Below are 24,289 nucleotides of genomic sequence, written 5' to 3'. Positions count from 1 at the left end.
CATCCAAATTGAGGCTGGTGACCAGGGGGGGCCTCCATGTTTTTAAAAGATGAACAAGAGTTGCTTGTAACTGACAGTGTGGATTAGTAGGACTGGGGGCAATGTTCTTTGGGGTCCATGTTTATTTTAATCTGATCACAGCGCAAAAAAAAAAAAAAAGCTTACAAACTGATTATATTAGAGTGATGATTCCCTGAGTGCAGACAGTATATGTGTAAAAAAAATTCCCCACTGTGCAGTGTTAATTATCTTTTTCTTCTACCCTGATCATAGATTGTCTCCTCCGTTAACTTGCATGGAAGAACATTACCTGCGAGACTTGTAAAAAGCCTCTGTTCACCGTGAAGATAAACACTAAAAATACACCTGCCTTAATCTGCTTACTGCTCCTGTGCTGCTAGATGCACGACACACAAACATGCAGAGTGATCCTTAAGAGCAATCTAATTCCTGCCATCATCTCCATCCAGGGTCCATCCGCTCCTATGGTTTCTCTTTTGGAGGGGCTGTGCAGCCTGGACTGTCTGGACAAAATGAGCTCGTCCAAACGCCTCAGCCTGAGCAGCCTGGGTCGGATATGCGGACTTGGCCAAAGTAATGACATGGTGGTCCTGGACCGGGTCAAGAGGAAGAACTCGGTCAGGCGCATGTCCATCATCGAGGACGGACAGATAGCCGAAGTGCTCTACTTGATCCCCAAGCAGTGCATGATGGAGCAGCTGCCTTTTCTCAACCCCAATGACTATGTTCTGTGTGAAAAACTGGCGGGCATACCGGCGGATGTCTCAGGTATGCAAACACACTATGACTTGCTCGTCCTAAAATTTGGTGGTCATGCTTGCTTGTGGTGGAAGGTCCATTTCTTTGTTCCAAATGAATTAGTTCTGTTATAGTATTGTGCTGTCGTTGTTGCGAAGGTGTTTTTTTCCCATTTCCACAATGTGCTCCATTCAAGAGAAGAGTATGCGTGTGTATCAAAACATGGAAGCTATAACATCGAAAAATACTGACATATCTCTGTCCAAAGAACGCCTGCAAAATTGCAAAAAAAGGCTTTAGAAGTCTCATGAGCTTAATTTATTGTCATTATAATTACCAAAAAAATGTTCCCTCTATAGGATTAAATAACACCTGTACAGTACGTATTATGTGTCTAATCTTGAAAAACTAATTGGAAAAGCCCATAATATAATTTATCCAATGTGTAAAAGTGTAGAAATAAATAAAATCCAGTATTTTCAGGAAGTGGCTGCTTAACATGGCAGACATTTGGAAATCCTAAAAGATTTAATTGGACACTAGCCACTGTTTGTCCCTTTTTACATAGTGGTCTTACTTTCATCCATCCGCTTGGACTTGTTATCCTCACATTCTACACTTTGGAATCTGTGACGTCCAAAGTGTTTTTGAAGGCAGGCTGGACCTGTTGAGTGTCATGGAATATATTTAGAGTACGTGCAGGGTGAAGAGGAAAAGAAAAATAAAACACAGGTTCCTAGCAGTGAGTAGATGATGTCATGCTCAGAAGCACATTTACACCCATAGCCTTCAATTAGAAACCACACATTCCCACACACACACACACACACTCCTACACACACACACATTGTGACACATGCATGCTCCAGCTCTCGGCCCGTTGGACCGCCCCTCTCCCCTCTTGGATGAAGCAATAGTCCAGCTTGTTCCATTCTCACTCACTCAGAGCTTTCCTCTCCGGGGTCACCGCCATGAAAGAGAAAGGTAGTGTGTACGCGCATCCGATAAGAATAAAAAATTAGGCCATGTGTCTTTAATTTTGTTGTTTAATATAGTTTAAGCTGCTAGTTTCCCCTCTTGGTGTGCTTTATTATGATAAAAGCTTACTGAGGAATTTGGAGTTCAGTTTTAGCATGTGTGTCTAACTCTTTAGAACTATTTGATGCAGTATTTAGGTTAGATTTGTGCTATGTTAATTTCTTGTAAAAGTGCATCTATGGAGCTTCAAAATGTGTTTTTGTTCTCCCAAAAAGTTTCAAGAAGCCCAAACATGCCACTCATCTTATGTTATATGTATCAGCATCCGTGTGTCGTTCCCAAAATATTTAAAGACAAAAATATTCAGGAAATGACTCCAACTAAATGAAGGGTTATGAACCGCCAACTCAGCTGTTGAGGCTAAACAAAGAGCGACATGTGAATTTTGCATGACCCTTTGGGACAAAAAGAGCCCTTTCACCAACTGTTTTATTTTCTTAGACTGGGAACACACATAAGTGCTCTTTGTGACTTATCTGCTTGGTCAGGAGGCGACTTTCCCTTGCAGTGATAAGTGAGAAAATAGAATAACAAAGTGTCCATTCCTGGCACATGTCTCCCTTACACATTCCACTAGAATCTCATGAGTTGACTCCCATCTTACCTCACAATTACCAGATCATCGTTTTGTTGAAATGTGACTTATAGGCGAACAGACGCCCTTCTTTGTAAAAAAAATAATAATAATGCAGCATTGTTTCAATAAGTACACACTTCCTTTTCTTTGAAGTAAAAATGAATTGTGATACTTTAAATAGATTCTCCAGCTTGGCTGCACAGAGTCGATTAAGTGCTTGCTTGTATGTATCAAGTTTCTTACCATTTGCTGTCTTTCTAAATACACCGTTTGCTAATACCTGACACGAGATCAGCTTCGCATTCAGAAATGGGTGTAGTCTAATATTCTTTGCTCATTGACTGCTATGGATGGTGACAGATGTCCAATCCATTTGACAGGGAGGGATGGCAGCATAAATGATGAGTATGAGTGACATTCCTGTGTAAAATATTGACAAACCTTCTTGTTTTTAAGCATTTTTGTAAGTCATATTTTATATACCTGAGGTTATTGGTGAGTATTTTTAAGTTAATATTGTCAGCCAATAGGAGAACGGCTTCCATGAGTAGCAGATGAATGAAATGAAGTTAGACTTTTTTTTTTAAACCCCAGTTCAAATGTGTTTTCGATCAGATGTTCTATTTCTAAATTTTCCCGACGCAAAACCCACTAAATTTATATAACCCGTCATCTGTTTTTTTCAAAACCACACTGTACTTAGTTTAGGGTGACTATAGACTTGTGTTTTTACAGACTGGCTTTCTTAAGAATGGACTTTGAATATTGCAGATATTGAGTAGGAAAAGGGAGTGTTTAATGTAAAGTGGAATGAAGTGACATAATTGTAGTCTTAAATTCTTTTGCATGTGAGACAGAAAATAAAATGAAATAATCCAGATGTGTTGGCATCAGTAAGAATTAGTCTGCAACTACAGCCAAATTGGAACAAGTGTTTCGTCTGTCCCTGAAAAGATGAGGCAATAATTCAAAAAAAAAAAAATGACAAGTCTTAATCAGTTGATGTCAACCTTTGGAAAGCACGATCTTATAATCTTGTTTGTTGCAGCGTACATGCCTGTTACCATGGCGACAAATCTCCCCTGCCGCGGGGTAGATCTGAAGCCACATGCCGACGTCTCAATTTCATTATCTTTCACGAGGCTGCTTTACTTTTTGTCTCCAACTACAATGTCCAACTAACTCATCAACTTCTTTCCCAACAACATTAACATTAAAAAAAGGATGAAAAACTTTAAAAAGACTGTCAATGCGACACATTGTTTCCCCTGCCAATCACAGTTGGGGGGCCTTTCCAATGGCCTGTGATTAGATTGGACTGGCACCTACCCTCTCTTTCTGGCTGCCACTGTTTAAAACAAGGATAGATAGAAAGAAGAGGAAGAAGAAGAAGAAGAATACTGCACTGTGACATAACTCCACTCCAGGCTGCTTTTGACCTGGAGCAAGCCGTTAAGTCTCTACGGGGAAAACACATTAACTGCGTGAATATCTTGTGGCCTGCTGTGTTTATACACCAACAACAACTGTCACTGAATAGTCCTGAAATCCCTGAAGAAAAATCACTTGTGTTTACCACCAAGTAGTTCTAAGGCACATTTTTGGATGTGATATGCTGATGACAAATGATTCAAATCTTCTTTTGTGCTCTCCACAGTGGTACACACTCACCCTCCTGCGGTCAAGCAGGTCATCAGATGCGTCAAATGTGGGGAGGTCTGCAAAGGGGAAGTGCTGAGAGTCCAGTTTGATCATTTCCACATCAAGTGCTTCACCTGCAAAGGTCGGTATTGCATTCCTAAATCCAAAACAATGCGAGTGGGCACAAAAAAAGTGCTGTACTAATTAGCTGCCTATGACGTGCAATCCATTTTAACCAAGTGGATTGACCAATTGGTCATTCAATATCCACAGCACTGAAAAAAAAATGTCATTCTTATTTAAAAATCCCAAGACTGAAATTAAAAGCATTCGTCATGGCTGTAAAATGCATTATTCAAACTAATTTATTGCATAATATTCCTACTTCAATAGGTTCTTGTGGTTGCCAGACAACCGCACACATGAGTTCCTGCTTCATGGGACTCATATTTAACCAGTACGTCATTGTCTTCATCTAATTGACCCTGACAGGATTCTCGTGTTGGTGTTCTTGTTGTGTTTTTTTGCTGTTTATCTGGCCAGGGGAGGGAAAAAAACAGCAGGGTTTTCTTGAACAATCATTAGGCAGTAAGCAGTTTGATTTTAAATGAGAAATGGCATAAAATGTTTAAAATTTGGTCTGATTCAATTGGGATTAGTGTAATTTAGTAATTTATTTGGAATTTATACATCTTATTTTTTGTTCAAGGAAAGTTTTTTTCAAATTTGGCCAATAAAAGCAATCAAAAACAGAATCCATGATTGCTTTCCAGTAATAAATTACACACAGAAGCATGTTTTTATTATAGTAAACAATGTTCATGTACAAGGTGACTTCCTTGACAAAAATAGACAGCCTTTGGCATCTAAATGCATTTTGTGGAGGTGCAACTGTTCCAGGCTCAGTTTCATTCAAATACATTTGTCACTGTGTTTAACTCTGATTGTTTTTTCTCTTCTATTGATTTTTCTAAAGAAAATATCTGTTTTTTTTGTGCAGTTTGCGGCTGTGACTTGACCCGGTCTGGCTTCTTCATGAAAAACGGAGACTGCCTCTGTCCACTAGACTACCAAAGGCTTCATGGCACTGTCTGCAACAGCTGCGGAGGATTTGTGGAAGGGGACGTTGTCGCTGTTTTGGGCAAGACTTACCACCCGGCCTGCTTTGTGTGCACCATTTGCAAGTAATATTAAAAATAGAGCTCTCCATTGACAGCAATAGACGTTCAATCCACTGGAACGCTCCCATTTCCAATGGATTGGACGTCTATTGCCGTCATTGGCAGTGAATGAAATCAAATAACACATTTTGAATCCTATTCAGACAACCTTTTCCTGCTGGTGATTGCGTCACATTTAGTGGAAAAGAGTGCATCTGTCAGCGATGTGTGAGTCCACTGACGCCACCACCAACTGGCATCAGATATTCCAACAGTAGGTCCATCTTTGTGTCATTTCAGAAGATGTTGTCAAGTGTATTTCAAAAGCCTATTTTTAAATATGGTTCCATGAACAGAGCTGGTATTTTAGATACATAGATAACATTCTTTGGGCTCCCCACAACATGGATTTCCACACACAGCTGTTCTCTTGGGAGTGTGTCAAAACAATGACGCGGCACTGTTTGACCTGAGCTTGACTTTGCTTCACTTGGAATTGTACATACATAGCCAAGATCAAGATCAAGCCAAGTCTTGGGATTAAAAGGACAATTGGGCATCACACAATGGGGCGAGAAACATATTTTTTAAATGTCTTATACCTGTTTAACTTCAGGAATAATCTTAGTATGAACTTTGGTGAAGACAGTCTATTTGTCCCGATAATACGTGAAAATAATTAACCACTTTGTGTCTTTGGGTGTGATCCTAGATTGCAACGGCTGTGGTCGTGTCATTAAGAACGGTCAAGCTTTGTTAGCGTTGGGAAGCCAATGGCACCTTGGCTGCTTCAAGTGCAACATCTGCAAAAAAAATCTGAGTGGAGAGTACATTAGCAAGTAATGACATCTTTACACTATCGTATACTAGTGCTAAAACCATAGGGAAACTATATATTTTATATCATGGTAACAATATATCATATATTCCTTACAGGGATGGTGTTCCTTATTGTGAAAAAGACTACCAGCTTCAGTTTGGGGTTCATTGTGAATCATGTCAGAAGTTTATAACGGGGAAAGTTCTTGAGGTGAGTCATAATTTGTGTATAGTGTTCCTATATGAAAATAAGCCATTATTTCCTTCATTTCCAAAAGGCAGGAGAAAAACACTATCACCCTGAATGTGCAAAATGTAGCCGATGTGACAAAATGTTCACAGAGGGCGAGGAAATGTATTTGCAAGGTCAGTTAAAAAACAAACAAATACAAATTAAGAAAGGAAGTGCAAAAGTGGTGGTGAGTAAATGGATTTCTATCAACAGGTTCAGCCATCTGGCACCCGGACTGCAGAGATAAAATCCGAAATCATGACAGCAACCGGGTAAGACACTTCATTTTAACAATGAACTTTTCTTGTAATGATTGAAGCAATGCACTTTTTAGAGAGCGGGATCTACTTCTTCATAGGTCCGACCATCTAAAACGCCTTGCCTTGATTTCTTTTACCCACCGGGTGAACTGAAGGTTAATATCATAAGTAGCTTTTTCAGTTTGATGCCTTTTTTTACCTCTCCTGTGGATTGTCTTGTCTGTGTGTAATCTCCTTGTTTGAGATGAAGCAGAGCTGCTTTGTTTGCCGTGCAACATTAACTGTTTGCTGCCAACGTTTCGTATATGAAAAGTACAAAACGGTGCTCAAATCTTTACATTTGCAGTTGTGTTGTCTTGGTAATGAGACAGATCCAAATGTTTACATTTTGGATCCCGCATGAGTGTGTTTTATGCATAATATGGTACTTTTAAAAAAGGTGAACTCTGATTTAATAAGGGATAGTTTCATTGTATTTATGTGATTTGCTAGGAGATTTTTCCCAAATGTAAAATTGGTGTTTTGGGAAATGAAAAGCTATAAATATGTCCATTATTGCATTAGTGTTTCAATGAGTGTTTTTCCACTCATTCATTGACTGTGATAGTCATTCAATCCTTTTTAACTGGGGGGGTTTAGCAAGAAATGATTGCTGCCAGACCCTCCAAGTCAAAATGGATTGGACGTTTATTGTCGTTAGGAGCAGTAAACTAGTTTCTCCTCGCACTGAGCAGATTGCTTCATGTTTGCATTAATAATGTTGTCTGACTGTTGGATTATTTCATTAAACTAATGTGGCTTTCTATTCATTAGTCGACTTTGACGTCTTCTGAAAGCTCCTGCTCCAGACCTGGCTCGTGTACACCTGGAAGTCCTAGTCGATCAATTTGTGTAAGTCCCAGTTAAGTCCTACAAGCTTGCTTGGTTAAAATACGTACTTGAACAGTAGCCACTGTACATTTAGCGTCTGTACTTCTTTAGTTGAATGACACATGAAGCAATGGGAAGAACGTCAAAGTCCAGATATATAGCAGTTTACTTCAAGTCCAGATAAAGTCTTTGAAGATTGGAAAAAGGGTTGGGGGGCATATCGTGGTATGCCCGTTATCCATAGATAGATAGCAGGTCATTCACTTGTGTGTATTTCCTAAAGTATGAGATTATTTGTGGTTTCCTTAGGTCTCATCGATGTTGTAGTTCTGTTATTTAATGAACTTTAAGCCCACTAAACACTTACATTTCAAAACAAACCTCTCGCTTTGAGTCACGCTGGCATCACAGTGTTGTGGGATTAAAGTTTCACCCCCCGCCAATGTACAACTTTCACCTGATTCACCCTCACCGTTTGCTCCCATTTCAACCCTCCGTGTCCTTCTCCGACCCCTCATTCCTATTCTCCCTATCCCTCACCCAGGCCAAAGTAGATGATGAGATCATTGATTACCGAGATTTAGCAGCCATTCCCAAGGTCAAGGCTATTTATGACATAGAGCATCCGGATATGATGTCCTATAAGAGTGAAAACATCGCCTCTGCTGCTTTGGAAAGCAGAGGCAACACACAGGAAAGACAAAAGTGTGCAGAGGTAATGTCAGCAAATGTCAAACATTTCAAATAAATTGGAAAAGTGCTCATAATTTGTTTTAAAATTGAATATTCCATTGTGCATCAAAATTAAGATCATATAACTAAAAATATCCATCTTTTTTTTTCTAGTCTCTGGCAAATGTATCTGAAACCACAGAGGTAAATATTGTACATTTAAGCCTGTTAAAATGTGCTATATGACATCAACTATCCTAATTATTCTTCCTTAGGAAAGCTACGAGTTACGGAAATGCATTCCCAAATCGGCGAGCCACGGATCTTTCGGCGTTCAGTCATACAGTCGTCACAGTTACACCCCCACTCGATCCCCACAGCACTTCCACCGGCCGGGTAAAACTCATCAGATTCTTGGGCTCCACTCAAGAATCTGTCAGTATCTTAATATTTTCTCCACCTGGTCATCTGGCCAACCTTTCCACTTTTCTTTTTTCATTCTGCACTCCCTCGCTTCTTCTGGCAAAACAATTAGGCTCTATATTTTCTACCAACGGCACCTTGCTCAATCCTTCTTCCTATCACCGCTTAGCCCTTGACAGTACAGGTAAGATCACAGCAGCCTGTACTTACACCTTCTTTTTCAAATCTTTCTGCTTTGGCTGTACCCAAATTGATTTACCTTTTATTTTTAATTAAAGAAAAATAGCCATAATAAATAGATAAAATAAATAGAAAAATAAAATACAGGTATTATATGTATACCATGGCCTAAGGCCCAAATTTGGCCCACTAGGTAGTTTTTATTGGCATGCAAAAATGAGGAAAATATCCTTGAATATGGACTCCTCAAGATGCTTAAATTCAACCTGTTTCACATCCGATTTCAAGTTGGCAATTGCATGTTTTAATTTTCTTCAGTGGCCTACAGAAAAAAAAAAGTGTTCACCTCTGTGGCAGAACAAAATACTTTTTTTGGAAATACAGCGTCATCTAGTGATCAAAATTTTAACTGTCAACCTTAGCTCAAAATATTTTGACTGTACTGAAATATTGAAATAAGGATATTTTGTTTTATGTAATACTGTGCATGTTGTAATTGATGTTGCTGGTGTTTTTTAATTAAAATATGATTATCAACATTAACCCATATTGTTGCCTATTTCCAGATCAAGGCTTCCACATGTACAGAAAACCTCCCATTTTCAAGCAACAAGGTATTTGTCATCTTGTGTATTTTCCTAAAACAGAAATAGGACAGGCCATTTGACATGTTGGATCTCCTCCATATTCATGAACTAGCGTCACCATCTCCACTGAATCATCATGACCTTTAAACTCTATTGTGCTGACACTTAAGCAGTCGAGTAAAGCTTTACAACGCCTTCCTTGCTTTTCACAATCGAGACGTTTACACATATGTTGGACTTTGGCTCTCGCTGAAAACTGTTTCAAAGAAAAGACAACACCTTTAGTAGGAAAAAATGGTTATAGAAACAACAAATGGGGAAAATGAAAACTAGTTCAATGTTTATTGTTGGCTGACTTAGGCACAAAGTCAAACTGAAATAATATTTCTGCTCTTTGATTCTTACATAGATCCAAACTCCAGTCAAACTTCTTCTTTGCCAGGTTATGGTTGCAACGGCCTGAATCCGGTATGTCAATTTTAGGTCACTATGGTCATGTTCACATTCACACGGGGCATTTTGGGTAAAAACAACCGACTTGTTTCTCGTGAAATCCAATAGCCCAATGACCCCAGTTTGAAGACCACCTACTCACACAATCAAATTTTTCTGCCCTTTTTCATCCCCAGTCTGTTGAATTCCCCCAAAGCTGCGGGGACACATTAAGAGGTATATTTAGCAATCCACCATTCATTTGTCCTAATCATTGCTTTTACTGTCACCTTAATACTATTTTATTTTTTTATTTCTTTCAGATTTCAAGGTAAACGAAAGAATTTGACAGGTCCCGAGTTCATACTTTTTGGAGTTCTTTATCTCCCAGCGATATGATTGCATCTTTATTAACCATGCATCCTCAACTCGAAATCTCAATGTAGCTTGTAATATTAGTGGGCTTGATTAACCTTTATTGCCATCTCTAAATACTGCAAGTTTGCTTGTGTCTGTAGTTCTTCCATGACAGCCTGCATCCATTTGCACGAATGGACAGAGGAGTGTCAATGCCTAATTTGCTGGAGCCAAAAGCAAGTATTGCATCCATGTTTTAGTTCTTCTCTTCAATTTGTGTGCTTTATAGGTTTCATGGCAAATACTAACAGCTCATCTATCTTAGAGGTGATAAATAACCAGCTATTTGCACTTTGTTACCGTCCCTATGTGGATATCAGGCTACTTTTCTTAAACTTTTATCAAATTAATTGTATTTTTACTGCAAAAAAGTAGTGTATCTGAACTTGTATTTAGGTACTGGGTGGGAATATGTTTTCTAGTTATTTATGTGCAAAAAAATGGTTGATGTTTGGGCTTTAATCCAGTTTTTGTGTCAAGGTCTACCCGTATGAAATGTTGACGGTTGCCAATAGAGGACGTATGAAGCTGCCCAGAGAAATTGACAGAACGAGATTAGAGGTGATGCATTACTTGGACAGAAATATACATTTGTTATTTTATTTTTTATGTTGTTTTTGTATTCTTTCCTTTCAGCGTCACCTGTCCCCAGATTCCTTTTTTGAGGTCTTCGGCATGTCAATTAAAGAATTTGACTGTCTCCCCCTATGGAAACAAAACGACATGAAAAAAGGAGCAAATCTCTTCTAAAAAGCATCTTTTATTTATTGTCATATTGCTAAAAAAATGGGCAGTGTGTTCTTAAAGTGCTGAAAATACTGCTATAAATTCAACATACTGGTGGGGGCACTAAAGTTGCACAAAACAAAGTATTTCTCCCTCTGTGCACATAGAATATATTGAAGGATTCCGAGGACTAAATTATCTGAGCTAAAAGCTGAATCATAGGAATGTTTTTGCATGGAATGTTATGGTAAAGCAATCTGGAAAAGCTCAAAGATGAGCTTCCAATGTTAATCTTACATTATACAACTGCGACATGCTCACTAATGCCTCACTTTCTACTTGCCTTGAAAATGATAGAAATGAAGACACATGAGATGATTTTTTTCTATGTTGTGTTTTTAAAACATCTGGTTGTTCTTGATGCTTGAAAATCAATTACATTTGCAGACATAACAAATCATGACATAAAAAGTATTACTGCATTAGTAAGGTGTTCTCAATCTGTCTGAATTTTCACCAATAAGGGCTTTTTAAAGGGAAAAAATGAATTATTTATCACATAAATTTCCCCTCACATCATTAAGCACTGTAAAATAAAATGAGTTGAAGTGGATATTTATGTCTGTGTTTGTGTTTCTATGCAGTTTAGAGTAGTATTTTTGGCATATGTCCTCAGGGGGGGTCCTGAAATGAAAAATATGTCTTTTTTGGTACTTTCATGTGGACCTCAAAGACCCTGTTTATGATGACAGATGATGACTTGATCTTCTTATCTGTACTGCACACTGAGAGATACCTTTGTGGCCATTATCCTGTCTGCAGATTATTTGAGAATTTTTCAATTACAGTCAATGTAAGAAACCACTAGAAAAGGCAACTTGACTCTTTAAAAGCTGGAATTCAAATAGCTGCACTATCCTATTATTTCGTTAGAGCTGGGAGATCACACACACTTCTTTTCAGATAAAATGTTTGAAAGAGTCCTTCTGTGTCCTCATGCTCACTCACAAGTCTACTTTTATTTTGGATTTTCTTTTTAGAAGCTGTATAAAATGAAATGATTGCACCTGTAACTCATCCCTAAGTCGAGTCATATGTTTTGACTGGACTGTAAAATGAAGCTGCCAACATTTTGTAAACGTTTGGACACACTCTCACCTTTCCTGTATCTCCTTGTTATTGTGGACTTTCAAAGATTTACACAGCAGACAATGAAAGAAATGATTGGCTAAAAAAACAAAGCCTGACTGATAACCAGAGTAAGCTGAACAAACGGAGAACAGAAAGAATGAAAAAGTATTGTCTCAGGTTGGTGTGTCATTTTAATTTATAGGAAATGTTGCTATCATGGGGACTTTAAAGCAGTAGGCATAGTATGATATAAAGTAATATTTTTGGTTTACAGGCATTGACAACTTGCAACACAAAATCCAACTTTTTTGTTGTGTTTTTAGGGTATCTGTGCAGCCTGGAATCATTGGTGGGAAATTTTCCAACCTGTCCCCTACCAAATGTCCCTTGGACTTATCCTGGCCCGCGACCCAGTGGTTGGATAGGGTTTAAAACCCACAGTTTGAGAGCTAGAACCTGAGTACATCTGATTGGTCCATTTCCCAAGTGTCCTAAAGTGTGGGGCGTGTGATTGGGTGATATTGCAGTGACTCCACTAATCTCCCAGTTGTCCCCGCCTTACTCCGCACCGACTGGATGTCCTGCCAAAGGGGGTATTTTGACGAAAACATCCAACTCGGCAGTGCAAATGAAGCCAACAGCTGCGTCGATGGCGTCGTTTTAAACGTATAAAATGCACAGACCGGAAGCGGAACACGTATGCACGCACTATCCCTCGTGAAAAGGAGGCAGATCAGATCAGATCGGACTCCCTTACGGTAAACTGGCGTCGCTGCCCCCGCGATGGAGGCTGCTGCTGACGGGACCCGCCTGGACCACCGCAGTGTCGTCCACCACCAGACGCCGTCGCCTTGTTGATCGGCGCAAATAAGGAGGAGAAATAGGACAGATCTGTTGGGGCTGGGCGACGACGTCCACAACTTGTCGATCGGCGTCGAAACGAAAGACAATTTAACGGGTGAACGTTAAGTCCAACTCGGGGCACGATGACAGGCGTAGACGTGACCTAAAAGTGCAAGTTCGGGTAACCTTTAACCTGGAGTTAGATCTAGAAAGTTCTCCATAGTTTTAAAAAAAGAAAAGTGTTTATTTTTTATTTTTTAGTACATAACGTCCTTCTCTGATCACCATGTCATTCAAAGAGAACTCCTGTCGGAAATTTCAAGCCAATATTTTTAACAAGAGTAAATGTCAGAATTGTTTTAAACCTCGAGAATCTCACCTGCTCAACGATGAAGATCTCGGCCAGGTGAGTAGATCCATGTTTTTTTTTTTTTATTGCAAGATCCAGAAAGTCTCTTAAAAATACTGAAAGTCAAAGAACTGCAATAGCAAACATTGACAGCGTGTTTTTCACCAAAAGTGGGCGGAGTAGGTATAAAACTACAAGAGAAAAAGAAAATACTTCATTAAGTTATCTAGAAGTACTGTAATTTATGAGTAAAAACTCTCTGGCTGCCATTGACGGCAATTGACGTCCAATTCTTGCAGACCTCTCAACAAACTAAGGCAAATTAAGACCTGATAAATGATCTTAAATTTATTTCTTTGCATACATGAGGAGTTGCAAAAGGCAGATCCAAAATAATGGTCTAATCAACATCTAATTTGCAATTGTAATTGTGCTTGACTGCTTTTGTTGCACACGCGTGTTACATTTGTTAATGCAGAGCAGTTTTTGTCATCTGAAATGTGGAGGTTTTAGATGGACACGGATGGCGGAACACATTTGAAGTAGTGGGTGGGCACGGCTGTCAAACTGTGTTGTGTGATATTAATGAACATGAACTCAATGGAATGAATGGCCATGTGGTGGGCGTGTTTCGGCTGTACGGGTAGACAGACTAAAAGTGCAAAGGTTTGTTTCATTGAACTCAATTAGTCTTCCGGCCAGGGGCTCTTATTGACCTTAATTTCATGCCAAACTAGGCCTCTGCCCAAGCTTTCCAGTCCACTTGACACTATCTACTGCTTTTTCTGATTAACTGGGTCAAAATACATGCCAAAAACTGTCAGGGGTGGGGATGTAAATCACCATATAGAAGACAATAGGAAAGCAATTCTTTGAAAAATAACATATACAACTATTACAGTTTGATTTGAGTCAAGGGTCTTTGATTCATATACTATCTGGCCACCTGCTGATTGATTATGTTAAAAAAAACATGCAAAAACAATCACGACATCTTCATCCTCATTTTGGGATTCCTCTCAGGTTAGCCTGTCCGCAAAGCGCATTACGGTGTGTTCCACTTTGTTGATTAATCACAAATACTATTATTCTAACAATATTTCCCCAGCTGGTCGGAGTGGCATCTCTGGAAAAGCAGCACACTTTCCTCCCTTAACTCAAAAACCAAAAAAAAAAACAACCTACGATGGAAAATAAATAGCTCGCCTTTCCCCTGCGGACCACCGGCTGTCAACCTCCAACCTAGACGGTCATGTCTTAGTTGTAAAGTTTTCCTACGCTGAAGTGCTTGGCCGGTGTTTTGGTGTCATTCGGTTCATGTTTTGAAGCCCGAGCTGAATCTCTAAGGTCGGGCACATCCGCTGCAGGAAGCTGGATGACATTTTCCAAATAATCACTCTCATGAGAAACAATTGCTTGTGAAATAATCTGTTGAAATTTTCACTCATTGGCTGCAAGAGACTTGAATCCTGTTTTAATGGGACGTCTAACAGCGAAATGATCCTCTTTTTGGATGAACCACGGCTGTCAAACTACCGACTTGAGCCAGTCATTCCTGAGATGCAAAGCCAAGAATGCTTGGAGGCCCATTTGTTTCATTCTTGTAGATCTTCTATTGGCCTTAATATGTAGACTCTCGCTTGCGTTACAGTCGGAGAAACGACCAAGCCAGGAGCTGTTGCAACACTTGCAGTTTAACCACTAAACCACTCAAGGGGAAAAGTCGACCTGGAATTATCAGAGTGCATTTTTCAAACAGGGCTGCGCTGTCAGGTCATGTGAGGAAAGACAAGATCTCTTTTTTTTTTTTCCTTCCTGAACTCTGTACAATCTCCTTAGGTTTCAGGCATATTTTTACAGGCTTAAACGCAGCCGGTGCTAGTGTGATTCAGTCCTACAGGCAGAATGCTTATCAGATAGTTGGCCCACAAACCACTGACAATTGCATTGGGGAGTGAAGATTGAACTTTGCTGTTACGTCATTTTGTTTATCCGGTCGCCACGCTTAGAAATGATTCGTACCTCTCGCAATCAAAACAAAGGCAGATTTTAAAGGTGGATTATAGATGGCTTTAGGGGGGGGGGGGGGTGAAGTCATGACTGTAATCAAAACCCCTGATGGAGGAGCCACGCGGCTATAAATGTCAATGCTGTTAGAGTTGATTTCTAGCTCACCGGTTTATGGATTTTCGTTGACTTTGCTGAGGATTTACATCTTATCTGAGCGCAAACATCTCGTGACATTTCTTGCCGTTTGCACGTAAAGTCAGCTGTGGTCAGGCAGGGCACGTTTGACTCAAAATAACTGCTGACTACTCAAGTGGCAGCCGTTCAAGTATGTGGCAGAAACTATTTCCGAAAGCATGCCAGGCCAACTCACATTTCTTTAAAATTGAAATTGCAAATTTGTGGCCACCAACACCCCCCAATGTTGTTTTTCTTGCCCGACAGCCACTTTGCCCACTAGTACACTTTTTTTCCCTGAGGATCAGGGGGGAAAATCTTGTGTGTTGGCTTTTCCTGAGAACCCCCCCACCGAAAAGCGGCATGGTGCACTGGAATAAGGCCAGCAGGAAAAAGTAGCTTGCAGTCAACTCAAGTCAGCAAGTGAATTTGACTACCAATGCCAGCGATCTGAATTGTGGGCTTAGTTTAATGATGTGGTCACTGTGGATGAGCTGTCCACTAATCTAATCAGCTACTATTTCAATAAAAGCAAAATTATACTCTTAAGGTTTCTGTTTTAGTGGTTGGTCTTGATTATTATGCTTTCTCACTAACAGGCTAAAGCTATTTATGGAGGATGGTTGCTTCTTGCACCGGAGGGGACCAATTTTGACAATCCTTTGCACAGATCTCGGGTAAGTGGCATCAATTCTGGTCAAATGTATGTAAATTAATACATTTTTGCTTGTGAGTCGAATCAAGAGCCAATACTTTGGAAATATGGCACATCAAAGGTGTTTTTTGCACAATTTGAACAAAACTAAGCAATGTTAACTCATATAAGATGGTTATTAGCAAAAACAATATTTGAATTTGAGCACCCATTTCAGATTTTCTAATTTGATGGTCTCTAAGATAAGTTATAGGGTAGACAACATAGTGGAAATGTTTTCAATTTGATATCTGCAGTATATTCTCACACTTTATGGGAAAAAGCGGACTAAGGCTTCCGGTGGGAATGTTGCCCGTAATGATGAGAACGGTAGTTCCCAGGCATTAATGAGCTTGATATTCACAGGATTCCTTGAACTCTGCATGCTTGGCATCTCGTAATCTGAGCCTCGCACGGTTGCACTGCCTTATTTATCGACCCCCAGATACAAACTGTGGTGGTGGTGCATCCCAAAAGTGGACCTGGGAGAATGTGGGGGAGGTGATGGAAAAGTCCCAGTTCTCACAGCCGCTCTGATGGCTTCCATATGTTTTCTTTGGTGGAGGGGCTGAAGCACCTCCGGATTGTTCACCCCTTTCTGTTGTCAACAGTCTTCTGCTTACACTGACAACACTGATATGTTTGACCATGTCTGATTGTGAGCTGCTTCAACGTTGTAGCCTTAAAAATACTTTCTAGAAGAAGTTGATTCTATTTTGCAGGTGACAAGAACTATCAACTGCAGGAGCAGGTGACACATGTTGGAACCTTCTAAAGCGTTCTTCAATATTTCATGGATTATGTTGGAATTCGAGCCAAGCAATAGTAATGCAATACTGTCTGAAGCAAAGTGGCCATTAAAGATAGGAGGGGGGGTCGAAAAAAGAACGCTATGAGATAACGAGAAAAACGGACTAAAGAAAATGGTCACCATTTTTTGAGTTTTACAAAAGCAGTGTTTTTTTTTACCTTTTTGAGACATTTACTTATTTTAAATTGAAAGATGTCAATACACTGCTCTTAAAAAAAGCACACTCATGGTTAGATTAGTTAGTTCTTGTCACTCATTTACCTTTTGGCTTGCTTTTATCTGTTAGTCCATTTTCCACCTGAAGGCATGTTTCCATATCTACATATGTTAAACAAAACTTTCCTACTACTGTATACAGTAATGCAAGGGGATAAACTGATGCTCCACTTGTTTCAAAACGTGATGTAGTCACTGCTTAAAAGTTTCCAAGAATTCACTTGCCAACACATGGTAAATGTTTACCTAAGGTTAGCTTGTGTATATTTACTCTTTGCATGTGTGTGCCCTAGAGTGCATTGATCCAAATTTTTTTCCGTTTAAACTTGGAATTTTATTGTAGGACGGGACGGTGAAATAGTGGTTAAAACGTCTGACTCACAGTTCTGAGGTCCGGAGTTCAATTTTGTTATTTTCATGTTATTCTCTCCCTCACTTCCAAATGGATTGATGAATCATATTGTCTAATTGATTTTTAATTATGCCGTCATCGTCTAGTTCAACTGCGTGGCCCCTTTTTGGAGGGACTTTGCTCAGAATTTCTGATACACAAGAAATGTTAGTCATGTTTTTTTTTCTCCTTTTGTGGCTCACATTCCTCCACTATGTCCAAAAGAGACCTTGATTTGTATGTCGTTTAGCGACAAGCAAGTTACGGGGAGCCAAATTGTGGCTAGTAGGGTGGGGAGTGACACATTTTCTTGTGCAGCCAAATAACTTTCACACTGTTGTTGGTTCCAAAGCTTTTTTTAATCTGGCAACACTGACTCAATTTGCAGTTTTTTTTTTAGTATTTCTACTGAAGGTCAACCTGACCGTTGGTGATGATATTCTACAAATATTAATCAAATTTATGGCTATGGTTCATTGTGTTATATCTTGCCATATTTTGAATTGCACTATGAAGTCATGTGTGCTGTTAAATTTAAAAATAATTAATTCTGATATTGTCTGTGATTGTTAATTGTTATTTTATCTTTTTTTCCATATGCAGAAATGGCAAAGGAGGTTTTTCATCCTTTATGAACATGGCTTACTTCGCTATGCTTTGGATGAAATGGTGAGTACAAATTATTATTATTATTTTTTAGTAGGACCTGTTTATCTAGGGTTGTGATTGACAGCAATAGATGTGCAGGTAATGAAAACCTTTATCATATCAAACAATGGAAGGAACTAACTTGGGCTGTTTAGATTTTTCAAAAAGGACTGTTTGAAAATTAAGGCCAAATTTGGCCTTTTAGTCAGATGTCTGTTAGGAAAATACACTTTAAAACTTGTAATAATTGCAAATTTTCTTCATTGACTTGCTTTAACTATATTTTTCCCTTCCTGATAAAACAAGGATGAACAATGAGTTGAGACATGCCCAGGACTATTTTGTCAGCATGTTTAACATCCAAACTAGCATAGTGATGTCAGGAGGAATGAAGTTACACCACACATGGTGTTGATGAAGAGCGTCATGTGCCGAGCGCTGTCTGTTTAGTTTGTGGCTTGTTCAAATATTGAGCAAGATCTTCATGATTCCTTTGGGTTCGGGAAGAAAAACTGGAAAAACCACCTCGGTGCCAGGAAGATGGATGTTGTTTTACAGTGCCAGAAGTTCAGTATCGAATAGCCTGTGTGTTTTTCTAAGTCACCTGTTCTTGTTTGGTTCTAGTTGCACTGTGTGTCATGTGGTTGAGCTTTGACTGACCCAGAAGCAAATGCTTTTCAAAGCACGCTGTATTATGGTTGAAGCATCAGCACATCCTTTTTATTTGACCTTTTCTTTCTACATGTGGCATTTTCTGGCACAAGAGATGCTGAGTGTTTATATAATACGGATGGAAAGGATTTGAATTGAAACCTTGAAGGGGAAATTGCATTTTTCCCCCCACTCAGATTGAGTTGTACATGGAGGGCATGCGTGTGTTGTATATTTTAAGTTGCTACATCATTGCATTGTGGGAAAAATTTAAAAAGTATTTTTTTGGACAATTAAGGGCCAGTGTATGGATAGTGATGGAAGTATTTTTTCTACTCTTTATTGTTCGCTGGTTGTCAATCATACTTATTTAATCTTCTTACTGAATTCAGGATCAAAAGGGAAGGAGGATGGAAAGGATCAGAAACGGGAAATATCAAGTGACTCTAAAAGTAGAGCCTGACAGTAATCATTTGTACTTCGTTTCTTGGCCGGTTGCCCAACTTTATGGCCATCGATCTTTATGGTGTCAGCACATGCCTTTTAACTTTTCTAGCTCATAGATTATATTTGATAGTGTTTTGCTCACTGTTTGAGTGGTATACCTTTTTAAAATGTTGTTTTGTGGTCTAAATCAGGTCCAATTTAACCGTCTGGCTACCAGAAAATGAGTTAATGACCACTATCTGTTCCCAATATTACACTTTTCCAAACCACATTGCAACCTAACCGAGAGAATGTTGGTGAGATGAGGTGGTGCCCCTCTGTTTTCCTCCTGGGCCACTTTAATGGCTTTTGTATCTTTTTAACCAAAGCCAGATGGGCTGCGGTCCCAACCTGCAGGATGTGGCCCGGCTAAAGCAAAGGGGCCTGGGATATCGCAATACTTTTAGCCATTAACTTGGAGTCGCCCACCTGTGGTGAACACCCCCTTGTGACGCACAACCCTGGTTCCTCTTTGCGCAAGGAGCACATAGAAAAAAATTGATGGCTTTTTTTTGTAGAAAAGAGAATGCATTCTGTTATAAAATAAATTGCAGCTTAGGTGACAACAACTTGTATTTTGCATTTGGAAAGGTCAAGCGTTTTCATGTATAATTTGTTGATGTTTTAGTACACATGGTCATAAAATACATTCAGTTGAAGGGAGCAAGTGTGAACAATTGGAAGTCTCCTGTACTAGACTATAAAAGCCCGTTTCCCAGGGCAACTGGCAGTTATTTCGGGGAGACTCTTGTGTTGCCAAGGGCGACATGTTTTGTCACTTATTCCAGTAACAAATGCCCAAAGCAAAAGGGCTGGCAGTAAATGTTCATGTTTTCAGCCATCATTTGCTGCCACTATACTTCCTGTCACAAGAGATAATAAGAATTTAATAGAAAGCATCTGCAAGATCCCTCAATTACTTGATCAGCCAAGAAAATTAATCACCTGAATGATAACGGTATGTCTTGGTTACCTGTCAGAGTATTTTAGATTTTTTTTTAATGACATTTTACATGTATTTTTGCCAACATAGTTTAAGAATTGAACAGTTCAAACCCTTCAAGTTACATAATAAATAGAAGCTGTCATCGGTTAGTAGGTGCTCAGGACTTGTCAGGTTAAGAACTCTACGAGTGCTGTAAATGAATATCGCCCACATTATAATAACAGCTCTAAATTGTTAATAATGCGACACTTATTTGCATTGATAGTACTTTCATCTTATTTGAATTTTGCTGTATAATACTGTATTGATTTTTCTTGTTGCAGGCTGGATTGTGTACAAACACACGTTTAATTTGTAATGGTTTGCAAATGTTCGTTTAAAAATAGTTTAGTTGGGTGCTACTGTCAAACAAGTGTCTAAATTTCTGTAAATTGGTGAATTTATAAATTTATTTGGGGCCAATAACAGAGATTAATGTCCAATACAATTGAACCCATTTGATAACCAATGAGTCAACATAAAAACCTTTAACTGTCCATTAGACATAATATATTTGACTACAAAATAAAATAGTTATTCATCCCCTAATCCAAACATTATGCCTGTAATTGAAAAGACTCCCGCTCTCAAAGGCTGCTCACTGAATGTGCATTGAAAATGATTGAAAACTGAAGTGACTGCTCCGTGTCTAGCACATCCCTCATTATTCCTCACAAGAACATCATGTTCTCATGACGTTTTTATCCCTTGAAGTTCGTCTCATTTTATGTCAGCTCAATTAATTTCCTGTGTTTACTGGAATTCAAAATCATGGACCTATGCCCTCAAGCACTGTCCAAAAGTTTTGAGAAACTTCCTATTCCCATTTTTTGTGCATTCTTTGTTAATTTGACACACACCATTCTGCTTTCTCCAACCAATCCTGAAGAACGAAAGCACTAACTAGTGTTTACATTCACAATTGTAAGCTCTTTGGTATGCTTAAACATTGCATAAAACCTCTTCCCTCTGTACCCTGAGGAGTTTAAAATTGTGCGTTCTTTAGATGGGCTTTTGTCTTGCGTTCGACTGGGAATGACGGGGGGGCATTTTGGGAGATGAATGAGTTGGAAGGATGTGTGCAGTTGCCTGTAGGCTTTCTCTGCCGGGAATTACTGGAGACTATCCACCAGGACTCTTCGAATTAGGGACACTAAAATGCAAGACTTCAGTTTTGCAAACAATGGCTAGGAAAGTCAAGTGTGGAAGTTAAGTAGGGAGTTGCTTTGAGTAGATTGCAAGGTTATTGTTGGATTGACTTGTGTTTTTTTGGAGGGTGAAGCATTTGCTGATGTTGCAAAAGGGATGCTCAAGTCTTTTTTTTTTTTAACCCCTGCCCTTCCTTCCTTGTGAATCCAGTAGTAACCGATCTGTTGGAATGTAAACAACCATGGATTACAGTAGGGTCACTGTTCGCATCACGCAAGGCCACAAAAGCATGGGAATAGTCTGCAGGCCAGCTTGTAATCATCAGGCTGTGCGGAACTGCCATTCAAGCTAATGACAGGCTCAAGATACAAATGGTCCCCAACCAACCAGTCACAATAAGATGTGGCGACGCTGTACTTTGCAACCAGTATGTGAAAATACAGCTAATATATCATTTCTAGATTGATGTGGTTCACTTGTTTTCATGAAGTTAAAACAAAGTCATTTTAATGAGCAGAATTAAGCTCTTACTCCATTTATTCTATCAGTCAATATGTTGTACTAATACTGAAACTTTAACTCACAATGTAGTCCCAAAATGTTTAAGTTAGAATAGTACATTATTGAATTTGAATACTTATACACAAATTTGGAAAATAAGTTGCCATTTCCCTGTTTAAATTTCGTAAGCTCATTATTTAGATGTCGATTTTAGAGTTTTCAAGATACTTTGTGCTTTTTTTCCATTTTTGTTGTTGTCTTTTCCCCCAATCATTAATCTTTTACTGAAGAACATGCTCCAAAAACTTTTGGCTTAAGCCAGCCACCACGACACTAACTGACATAGGCGTCCGTCACCTTTGCTTATCCCATTACTCTCTCTGCTTCACTTTCCCATCGTTGTCTGCTCTCTCTCTCTCCCTGTCAACCTCTTGTACACCCGTCTTTCACTCCATTTTGCTCTGGCCCATAAATCATTGTGGCTGAAGAAAGCAGCCAGCCCTGTTGTGCAACTTCTCCATCTCTTTTTCTCCCCCTGCCTGCTTTCCTCACTTGGGTTAAAAAAAAAAATAAAAAGTGTGTTTAAAGTGTTCGGGTGAGAGGTTGGTCAATGCAGAGACAATGTCTTGTAAAACAGTGATTTAGATGGAGAGCTGTATGTGTATGTTAAGGAGGGGGCGTTATAGGGACACCAAGAATTTGGAAAACTTGCTAAAAATGAGAAAACATTTGCACCACTATGATTCTCTGAAATTGTTTTCATTTGGTTTATGGCTTTAAACCACACAAGTAAGGAATTATTGCATTGGGCTCTACTGTTTCTCACTGAAAGATGTCCTGGTGTGATGAAGTCCATTTGTAACCCAGCCTGATACTGCAGGCATGGCAGCTGTAGCAAAATGTGTCTTCACGTTGTGACAGGTGCAAAGCTTGACCTTCAACCCTTCACCTCAGCCAAGCCAACCATCTGTTCAGAGCAGAGGAGGCCTGCAGCCTTGATATTATCAGAAGGAATGGCCTTCTGGGTTTGGTTCCAGATTTTTAAAATGGAAAAATGATACAAGTAGCAATAGTGAGGACGATAAAAGGTTCAGAAATAATTCGCTGTTACATAAAATTGCTTTATTTATAATCTTGGAGGGTTTATATAAGTGTCACAGAGAAATGTGTGATCCCGTGGGTGGTAGTGTTGGTTTGAGTTGATATTTCTGGAGTTCTGTTCAGAGCTACATTGTGAATATTTACTGTCCTATGAGTCATTCGTTGTGTTTTCAGAGAAAACTGGAATAGACTAGCTTGGAAAATAAAAATGGACAAGATATATCATGTTTGTGACAACTGCTCTTTTCATCTGTGAAGTTTAAAAGAACAGTAAAGATTAAATTATGTAATACAGAAGGCAAAAAGAATATGTACACAGTATTTATACAAGCTTTACAAAAGCAAATCAGTGACTTTTTGTAGCATTACCAGCAAATAATTCTGGACACACAGAACCTGTAAGAAAGGGTGGCCTAATAAACAAAGCTGCAAAAACAAAGATGCAATTGTTGTACTAAAAATAGCTGCATAGCACAAGAGAAATCTTATCAGGCAAGGAAATCACACACACACACACACACACACACACACACACACACACACACACACACACACACACACACACACACACACACACACACACACACACACACACACACACACACACACACACACACACACACACACACACACACACACACACACACACACACACACACACACACACACACACACACACACACACACACACTAAATCTGCTATTAGATTGTGTGTGATCGCACCTGTTTTACTCCACTTCCCAGCCAATCTGTCGTCATCTTAAATGACTTCTCACCATTGGTGATTCACCATTCACCATTCATAGGCATTATAAAAGTGTGTGCTTTAAATAAGGGTGTTTGACTTAAACCCATATGACCAAGTTTCATAACAGTCCTTTTGGAAATAGCCATGGCGATATGCTCTTCATCCTCCAACACTTTTCTCCTCATCCTCCTCCTCTGCATCCCCATCTCTGACGAGGCCAGCCATGTGAAACCACCCACGCTCCTCTCACCGAATAAGGACTAACACTAGCTGCCCACGTTCTCTGACATACCTGCTTGAAAATGTGTTGAGTGAGTTTGCAGCTGTCCATTTTGTGTCATTGCACGAACAGATATTGAGACACAGAGTGCTTTGAATTCACGGCATTGGAGTTCTATAACTTCCAAATTCACTGTGAGAGTCTGTTTTCTCCACTGTCCTTGGTTGCCATGCAGATTAGACTAAAGACATGTTTAAAGTTGCCGTAATGCGGCTGTCAAGTTAAATGCATTATAATAACCTCGTTCACGGTCGCTCAAATGAAGGTTCACTTTTCAAGTAGCTTTTTTTTTTGCATCTGTTTGGATGCGTGACTATTACGACACAAC

The 24,289-nt window shown here is 39.3% G+C and overlaps 2 protein-coding genes across 11 annotated transcripts in view; both read left to right on the top strand.

The window, feature by feature from the left end:
- Positions 1-413: 413 nt before the first annotated feature.
- LOC144211815 (actin-binding LIM protein 1-like) lies at positions 414-11,406 on the top strand. 7 transcript variants are annotated; one of them, XM_077739282.1, is made up of 20 exons: positions 415-789; positions 4,032-4,157; positions 5,016-5,199; positions 5,340-5,449; positions 5,888-6,014; positions 6,112-6,205; positions 6,273-6,360; positions 6,440-6,498; positions 7,300-7,377; positions 7,901-8,071; positions 8,203-8,232; positions 8,304-8,424; positions 8,564-8,635; positions 9,198-9,245; positions 9,628-9,685; positions 9,841-9,887; positions 9,974-9,981; positions 10,169-10,243; positions 10,548-10,628; positions 10,704-11,406. In XM_077739282.1, exons 1-20 carry the CDS (start codon positions 486-488, stop codon positions 10,815-10,817), a joined length of 1,995 nt encoding a protein of 664 aa, XP_077595408.1. In that variant the 5' UTR covers positions 415-485; the 3' UTR covers positions 10,818-11,406. The 7 variants fall into 7 exon arrangements, 1 of the variants encoding a protein (XP_077595408.1); XR_013329663.1 differs by adding an exon at positions 6,585-6,641 and having other exon boundaries at positions 414-789; positions 9,628-9,686; positions 9,848-9,887; positions 9,974-10,628; positions 10,704-10,780; XR_013329668.1 differs by lacking the exon at positions 415-789 and adding exons at positions 1,588-1,743; positions 6,585-6,641 and having other exon boundaries at positions 9,628-9,686; positions 9,848-9,887; positions 9,974-10,628; positions 10,704-10,780.
- A 1,070-nt stretch (positions 11,407-12,476) lies between these two features.
- LOC144211251 (uncharacterized) overlaps positions 12,477-24,289 on the top strand; it is a 30,697-nt gene continuing 18,884 nt past the window's right edge. For all 4 annotated transcript variants that reach the window (XR_013329551.1, XR_013329550.1, XR_013329549.1 and 1 more), the window contains exons 1-3: positions 12,477-13,173; positions 15,900-15,977; positions 18,016-18,081. Coding sequence is in view for 1 of the 4 variants with exons in the window: in XM_077738336.1 (XP_077594462.1) it covers positions 13,054-13,173; positions 15,900-15,977; positions 18,016-18,081 (264 nt within the window). In the remaining 3 variants the exon portion in view is untranslated. The remainder of the gene's footprint in view (positions 13,174-15,899; positions 15,978-18,015; positions 18,082-24,289) is intronic.

Source organism: Stigmatopora nigra, chromosome 18 (genome assembly GCF_051989575.1).
Source record: "Stigmatopora nigra isolate UIUO_SnigA chromosome 18, RoL_Snig_1.1, whole genome shotgun sequence".
NCBI lineage: Eukaryota > Metazoa > Chordata > Actinopteri > Syngnathiformes > Syngnathidae > Stigmatopora > Stigmatopora nigra.
The sequence above is the reverse complement of the archived record's forward strand: the minus strand, read 5'-3'. Positions and strand labels throughout refer to the sequence as shown.